At 39.8% G+C, this 8891-nt stretch overlaps 1 protein-coding gene across 1 annotated transcript; it reads right to left on the minus strand.

Annotated features, from left to right (window-relative positions):
- Positions 1-4588: 4588 nt before the first annotated feature.
- On the minus strand, positions 4589-5511 carry LOC111139730 (vomeronasal type-1 receptor 1-like). Its single transcript, XM_022492089.1, has one exon. It carries the CDS (start codon positions 5509-5511, stop codon positions 4591-4593), a length of 921 nt encoding a protein of 306 aa, XP_022347797.1. The 3' UTR covers positions 4589-4590.
- Between the last annotated feature and the right edge of the window lie 3380 nt (positions 5512-8891).

Raw genomic sequence — 8891 nt, forward strand, 5'->3', positions numbered from 1 at the left:
GTGGCTGTGGCTGTGTTGGGTGAGCGTGACTCCTGGTCTGTGTAACCCTAATAGCTGAGGTCATTGGCAGAGAAATTAAGGTTTTATGGATTCCTGTAGCTTTCTGGGCTGTTGACCTTAATTTATTGCACATGCAGGAAAACAAGGATAGAGAGAAGGGAGATCTCTTAATCCAGCCGTACAGCCTCTGTGGCTAAGGTGGAAACATCCTCCATTGTTCACCAGTATTTGCTATCATTGAGATAAGCCATCCCTCCCAAAGCATCAGGAGAGAGGTGGTAGAGATGTTAGAGGGTTGCCAAACCTGATTTTTTTTTTTTTTAAAAAGGAGTGGGAGAGATCCTTACTTTTATTTTGAACCATTGCTTAAAGCTTTAGGATATAATGACATATAGTAAACTGAACATATTTAAAGTGTGTAGTTGGAAAAGATTTGGCAATATAATCTACCAAACTATCATAGTTGTGGTAATGAGCATATAAGTTCCACACATATTTACCTTTTTTAAAAAATTTTATTTATGGGGCGCCTGGGTGGCTCAGTGGGTTAAGCCGCTGCCTTCAGCTCAGGTCATGATCTCAGGGTTCTGGGATCGAGCCCCGTATCGGGCTCTCTGCTCGGCGGGGAGCCTGCTTCCTCCTCTCTCTCTGCCTGCTTGTGATCTCTGTCTGTCAAATAAATAAATAAAATCTTTAAAAAAAAATAATAATAAAAATAAAATAAAAAATTTTATTTATTTGACAGACAGAGATCACAAGTAGGCAGACAGACAGGCAGAGAGGGAGGGAGCTCAGCAGGGAGCTTGCTTCCCTTCCCCTCTCTCTGCCTGCCTCTCTGCCTACCTGTGATCTGTCTGTCAAATAAATAAAATCTTTTTAAAAAGCGGGGGGCTATGTGTAAGACTGGAGAAATATCTTTTGTAACAGACTGATAGATCTATTAAAGTGTAGTAGTTATTTTCAAAGTGAAGAGGATATTAGTTATATAGTACAATATGAAAGTAGTGATAATGTGGAAATATTGGACATTGAATACAGTGGTCTCATAAAGTACACAATAGATAAGGATAAATAAGTGTCTGTATAACTAAAATTTAAAATATCAGGGGCGCCTGGCTGTCTCAGTCAGTAGAGTATGCAGCTCTTGATCTCTGGGTCGTGAATTCAAGCCCCATGTTGGGTATAGGGCTTACTTACAAAACAAATAAAATATATTTATCTCAGATGGAGAAAATCTCAAAGGAGTCAGAAAGGGGGTAAAGCCAATGGAAATTTTAAAGGGAAGCTAAAGATCTAAGACATTAAAGAAGAAGCAGACATGTAGCTAGATAATACAACACAAAGGAGAAAATTACAAAGGGGGGATGTTTGTTTAGAATGGGAAACACATGCTGCCTAGACCCATTGTAATAAGGAGAATCAAGGACAGGAGAATGTTATGCCACATGTACAGTAAGAGAAATACAGGAACCAAAATCAGCTTGAGCTCATTCCCTTTCACAATTAGTGAATGCAAGTGTACCGTGAAATTTTTCTGATTCATGTTACTGTTGTTGAACTTGACAAAAGGTATTTAAAACTCAGAATTCACAGAAAAATAAAGCACAATTAGAAGATAAAGAGAAAAAAGGGTAAGGTGGATTGTTCTTTCAGAGGTTAGGACCTGTTATAAAACTAGAGATGACAGCAGTTTGATATTAGATATTTGTGCAGAGCTACATGTACAGATCAGCGGAGACCATGTAGAGCTTAGAAGGAGATCCACATACATCGGGACATCCACACTTGGTGTGGAAGAGAACTGCTGCTCCAAAGAGACACGTTCTGATGTACATCAGGACACATGAACAAAAACTTTCACAGCTGCGTTGTCATTATTGCTGACACCTGAAGGCCATACAAAGGTCCATCAGTGTAGAACAGAGACACATTATGAAATGGTGCTCTCAGAAGCACTGAAAATGAATGATACACATTGAGCAGCATGGATGAGTCGTACTGACACTCAGTGGCCAAAAGAAGTAAGAGCAAACAAATACATAGCATATGACTCCTTTCATATAAATGTCAGTGGCATACAGAGTCAAACTATATTTTAGGATTTATGCACAGTTAAGGAAAACTATCAAGAAAATCCAACAGAGGGACACCTGGGTGGCTCAGTGGGTTGGGCCTCTGCCTTCGGCTCAGGTCATGGTCCCAGTGTCCTGGGATGGAGCCCCGCATTGGGCTCTCTGCTCAGCGGGGACCTGCTTCCCCCTCTCTCTCTGCCTACTTGTGATCTCTCTCTGTCAAACAACAACAACAACAACAAAATCTTAAAAAAAAAAAAAAGAAAAAGAAAATCCAACAGATGCTGACTTAAAAATCCGGATGTTGAGTTTATCTTGGAGGAGGTGTAGACTGTGTCTGGGATGGAACACTTGACATGGCAGGGCACTACTAGCATTCTTCGTATTTTCCTCAGTGGCAGATACAGAGGCATCTATTTTAGGAACATTTGTTAAATTCTAAATATATATTAATTCCCTGTACTAATGTTATATTTCACAATAAGAGTGTAAAGAAAAATGGGATAAACATAAGTGTGCTCCTTAAGTGATAACACCAAAAAACAATAAAATGAAATAATTTAATGGAGATGAATTACACATAACCTGCCCAGAGAGCAGAAAAGAGAAAAAAAAATGGAGATGGAAAAGGAAGAAAAAGAATGTTGACTATTAGGTTTAACTAGCAGGTTTCTTTCTAAAGAGACCTCTCATGAGAGGCAGGGCATGAAACATAAACACAAAATCAGTCAGTATCAGTATGAATTCCTCGCAGACCCAGAGAGTGATTGCTTGGCTGAAAATTAGGTGGAATACAGATCAACCCATAAAATGCAAAAGGAAAAAACTTTCCCAAAATTATTCACTTCGCTTCAAAAACAGCATGATCACAGTTATTTGGATGCAAACTATTTCCATTAAGAACACGGTCTAGAATTTGGGCAAATAACTTTGAGTCCAGTTGTACCATGGAATGATGGCGGGAGTTTGTAGGTTGTAAATCTGTTCTGTCGTCTTCAGATGGACATGAGGATACTTAGCTTATAGCTGAGTTGTATGAATAACTTGTTAGTAAAACCATAGAAACAAAATAATTTCAGACCCACTCTTAGAAAATACAAAATCTGCTGTAGAACCTGCAGGCCAGTAAGGTCAAGGGACAGACATGCAGGTCAGGAAGGAAGCTCATTGTGAGGTGAGTCTGCCTGAGACAGAGGTGGGGGCATCATAGATAAGGAAATTGCTCTATCTTTTGTGACTTCATTCATTAACTGTATGAATTAGGTGTCATTGGGCTAAGGCTCATTTTTATATACAGTGTGTTCTAATCAACTACTCAAGAATTAATTGGTCTAGGAATTACTTTAGGACTACAGAGGTCAGAAGTTAGTTGGTGACTCTGTAGGTAATTAGAAAGCATTTAAATCAGGGTTTAGAGAACCACACCCTGACCTGATAGTGGAGCCTGTGTGAGAGGATGTTGTGGAAAAGATAAGGCCTCATCAGAAGACTGTGGTGTAAACTTAAGCTCAAAAAAGTGTTGCACAGTGCATGAATTTTTCAAAAATTTTCCTAAAAATCGATTGGACTTAAGGAGACTTATAAATGTCATCATTTTCTATGTGTAAATAAGTAATAAAAGGTTACACATTCTCAAAGACACAGCATCCAGTCCTAGGATTTATCAAAATTATGAAATAGTTGTGAAATTCAGGAAAATTAAAAGATTAAATTAAAATCTTTAAAGACAATAGGAACAGGCTGAATTAAATAGAGGAAATCACTGGGGAAAAAACTCATATCTAATAGTAATGGAAGAGATAGAGTGAAAATCCTTCCTACATTCTTGAAAGTTTACCTTTTGTTTAAAATAAAAGCCAGTAATTGAAGATTGGAAACTCTGGGTTTGAGAACCATTAAACCAAAATATTTTAATCAAAATTAGGAATCAGATAGAAGTTTATTAAAGTAAAACACATTTAATTATGTATGTACTAAATGACATCTAAAAAGCGAAGGTGATGCCCCTTCACTGATCTTTGCCATTGTTAGGACAAAGCTTAGAATTTTTGTCTGATTGACAGTATCCTGCAACAAATACCATAGTTTCGTTGTTAATTAAGGTTGCACCTGCGTTCCCACATGGGCCATCCAGGTATTTTCCCTGATAGATCTAGCCTTACCCACCTATGTTTAGGAAAAATATACGTATTAAAACTATTAAAAGGCGCTGTTTGATGCTAGCTGTAGGGGACATTTTACTTATGTTGGCAAACCTGGTAGTTTTCGTACATTATATCCTCCTAAAGGACCTTGAACTAGTTGAGGAATATAGCATGGGTATATTAAGTAATCATTGCACATTGTATAAATCTATTTTGGCTTCACTGTAGCTGTGTCAGGATGGGGTGCTAATCATTGGATAGCACAGATTCCTGGAATTGTAACTAGCACCAAATAGTCACATATATTAACAAAGGGTGAAATGAAAAGTAGATTTATCTGCACAGATCAAAAGATAGACAACTGTTTTGCCAGATTAAGGAAAACTTTTCCTTGTCCAGCAGGCAAAGCAGAACTGAGAGACACGCATATCACTGCTGATGAGCACAAATGGGCTGAATGTCGGAAAACATGATGTTACAAACACAGTAGTGTTTACTAGCCACTGGTCTGGACTCAAAATAAGTACTAGGCAAAGAGACAAAATGGAAGAGAGAGAGTAACAGCAGACAAAGGAGCTCGCCAGGATCAAAATGGTGCATGTGGCTCTGTCCTCATGGGAAGGTCTGGGGTAACGGCTGAGGCTATGAATATGCTGGACTTGCTTCTTGTGCCTGAGCAGGACAAGGACCGTGGAGCCACCGGCCCAGACCATGAGGCTCAAACACACAAAGTCAAAGAAAGAAAACACAGTAGTGTTTAGTGAGCCTATAAATTTATCTTGTGGTAGTCCAGAACAGTAGACGTATGTTTTTCTCAAACTAAGGTTTTTGCTGTTCAGTGGCCCAGTCATTCTTAATGGAACATAGATATTTAACAGGAGATGCAAGATCCAGCAGATGAAACAGCAGAAGCCAATGTGCTTTGGAGATACTCTGAGCTCCATCACCCTGCAGATACTAGAATGAATCTTAAAAGCCTGGTAGCCACTCAACAGGCAGGTGATGCTGAGGGAAACTCCTCTGCCCACTCTGTGTACATAAAAGACAACTTTACATCCAGTGTCATCCAGGAAGTATTTCCATCCAAAAGCTGCCTTGGTCTGAGGGATCCCTTTGGAAAAAAGCACCATGGAGTTGGCTAAGACCAGTTGATTGAGAATTAGGTCTTTGGATTTCAACTTGTGTCCAGTGAACAAAGGGAAGTTGTAAAGACCAAAGAGGAAGGAATTTCCCAGGATCCCCACTCCTATCTGAATGAAGAAGATAATCCCTATTTCCAAGTTGAAAGAGCCCATCACATCAATATCAAGTGGAAATTGATCCTTTTTTTTTTAAGTGGAAATTGGTCTTATCTGGAATTAAAGATCTGGAGGAAATCCAAAATATATGTATTACTATCTTTATGTTTCCTGTAGGGCTTTTCATTAACCACATTTTTTCCCCACATAAAAGACATTCAGAATGTGTCCTTAAAAAGCAAACAAAAGGGGCTCCTGGGTGGCTCAGTTAGTTAAGCATCCAACTCTTGATTTTGGCTCAGGTCATGATCTCAGGGTCGTGAGATCAAGCCCCACTTCATGAAGCCTGCTTAAGATCTCTCTCCCTCCCTCACTGACCCTCCCACCCACCCCCAAAAAAAAAAGTTAAAAAGCAAACAAAAGGATCAAAGAGAGGTTATCTAAAGGAGATCTTACTAAGTAGTTGTAAATAACCCAAAATGTTTCTCCAAGGATGTGCACTTGGGTTATTGAAGGAGGGAGTTGTGGGGTATTTAGACATACACTTTCACATTAACTATAGACAGGTGGATTTGTTCAAAACGTTTAGATACAATTGTGATTTTTATAACAGCAATTAAAATTGACAGATAATTTTAAGAAAAAGTAGTAGAATACACATATGAACTTTATCAAAGAAGAATTTTAAACCAAGGGAAAGTTCGAGAAATAATTTTGAAAAGAAAACATGAAATGAATTTACTTCTCCAACAAAGATGTCATTTTATGTGGAGAATTTCTACAATTACTGTAAATCAGAGACAACTTTGAGGAGTCTCTGACTTATTAACAGCTGTGATCACTAGTCACTCCTATGCTCAAAGTGTAGTCACTCAAGGGCAAAAATAAGAGACTCATTTTATTCCCTTAATCAAACAGAATGGTGGCCGTGGAGGCATGGTTAGGGGCTAAATTATGTGCACTTTGCTTTCAGAGAAAAAATATTGAAAGTACATCATTATGTACTTGGGTAGAACTTTATATGTCGGAACAAACCAAACTGTCAATGCTACAGGTGTATGAGGGGTGAACACACTAGTATTTCATATTGATCAGAAAGGACAATGAAGTTCTGTTGGGGTAGAAAGAGAAGATTTAATAGATAATTATAATTTCACATTGATTTTGAAATCTGGTCCTAGGTCAGGGTAAAATTGAGAATCTGAGAATAATGAAGTCCCTGATGATCTCTGCTCTCTTAAATGTGGAATCTTTAGTTGCTTTTCTCTTAAAAGAGCATATCTCCAGGATTTGGGGGTTTATACTCTTCCACCAATCATAGACTCCTTTAAACACACAGGCTCTCAGTGATTAAAAACAAAATCCTACGGCATAAAACTGCAGTTGCCACCCAGTAACCAAGTGTCCGTTCCCAGATGAGAACTAAAAATCATCATCTTACTGTTCTTTACTTCTGCTTAGAGGTAAGCCTTTGCCCTGAATGTCATGAGGGTTCTGCATGTCTGTTTATTCAGAGGCAAGAGGTGAAGATGTCAGGGTAATAGGGAAGAAGGAATTACGTGCTTGGGAGCCCTGAAGCAGGCAAAGGAGCACAACAGTGTGTCTGGATCCCTCAGAAAACTCCCTGGTGCTTTTCATCGTAAGATCACTTGTTTGAATCCCATGAGTTTCTTACTAAGTTTTATGGAATACATTCTATTTCCTCAGAGTTTCTGACCCTTGTTTTTTAAAATAGCCACCTACCAAACAGATTGTATTTGCTGCCAGCACGGTAGCTGCAGTGGCAACATCTGTATACATCTGTGGAGATGGGGACTCTGAAGCCTGAGATGAAGATTGGGGATTCCATGATCTCACTTCTTGCTAGGCAGTGATTACCTCTTCACTTGTAATTGCTGGGAGAAGGTCTGTATAGAATTTAAGATTACATCTGAAAAGGATTTGTGAATTGAGCAAATTATGTAAGGCTATTGATGTTAATTAACAAATTTATACAAGGAGGGGACGCCTGGATATCTCAGTGAGTTAAAGCCTCTGCCTTCTGCTTGGGTTGTGATCCCAGGGTCCTGGGATCAAGCCCCCAGTCAGGCTCTCTGCTCAGCAGGGAGCCTGCTTCCCTTCCTCTCTCTCTGCCTGCCTCTCTGCCTGCTTGTGATCTCTATCAAATAAATAAATAAAATCTTTTAAAAAAATTTATACAAGGAGAATGACTAAAGAAATAGAGAAGTTGGTGAAGTTGGCAGTTGGCTAAGTCTCGGTGGGGCACTGTAGACCTTTGTAAAGAATCTGGAATTTCTCTAAGTGAAATGGTGAGCCAGTGTGTACATAGTATTGGAATAGAGAGGGGCATGACCCAACCTGTGTATTGAAAGGTTCAGTCTGGTGTCTATACTGTATATGGACTAGGGGGAAGAGAGGAAGCGGACAGGTCAGTGACTCACTATCACACCATAATTTGAACAGGGAAAGCTTAAAGAAACAGAGGACTAGAGTAACAAAGGATTGGAGGATTAGAAGGATCAAGAACTCTGAATAGTATGGGATTGTCAGATATAAGGAACTTCAGGCCAGAGATAGAGCCGTCACATAGCCTATCCCAGGATGAAATCTGTACCCTGTGGGTGAGTGCACAGCTGGACCACGGGATGATAGAGAAATCTCCGTGAGTCTCCAGCTCTCAAGTCTGGCCGTGCATGCTAGCCAGCAGCTTTCCCAATACCACCATCCCCGAGAACTTTTAAAGTGGCTTACCTCTGACCCTCAAGAATAGTTTTCCCAGACACTCCCGACTTCCAGAGGACAGTTCCCAGAGTATGGCTGGCAAGGCATCAAAGCAACTCTGTCATTCCATAAGTCACCGCCTGCCCTTTTGGACAAGATCTTATAAAGGACAAGCTCTCTGGTGGGGTTGAGGGTATCTTACCTGGACACACAGTCTCAGCCCAAAGGGTGGTCACTTCTAATACTTGCTCTTCCTGTATGTTTTGGGGCTCTTTTTGTTTTTACTGGCCAGTCTGTCATTATAGCAATCCCCTATTGGTCTTTGATATTAAACTCTCACTGTGCAAATTCTGGTGTGGTTTCTCTGGTTGGCCCTGGCTGACATTCACTTTGCAAGCAATTAAATAAGAACTATAGTATCCTTTGTTGGTGTGTGTGTGTGTGTGTGTGTGTGTGTGTGCACTGATGCGCTTGTCACATTTGCATGTGCCTGTGTTTGTGTTTGATCAGAAGCCAATGCACTTTGAGGATTTACCTTCGAGTTCCATCCATCTAGAGAAATTGAGGGCAGAGCTCACTGGCCTGAAAGCCACCAAGGAGGGAGGTGGTGCTGAGGAAAACCCCCTGCCCATTCTGTATTTTAAAAAAAGAAAAAAGACAAGTTTAAATTCTGCATCATCCAGGACACAAATTCTTTCCAAAACTGCCACTGCCTG

Source organism: Enhydra lutris, unplaced genomic scaffold (genome assembly GCF_002288905.1).
Source record: "Enhydra lutris kenyoni isolate GAN:26980312 unplaced genomic scaffold, ASM228890v2 scaffoldscaffold114, whole genome shotgun sequence".
NCBI classification, from domain to species: Eukaryota; Metazoa; Chordata; class Mammalia; order Carnivora; family Mustelidae; genus Enhydra; species Enhydra lutris.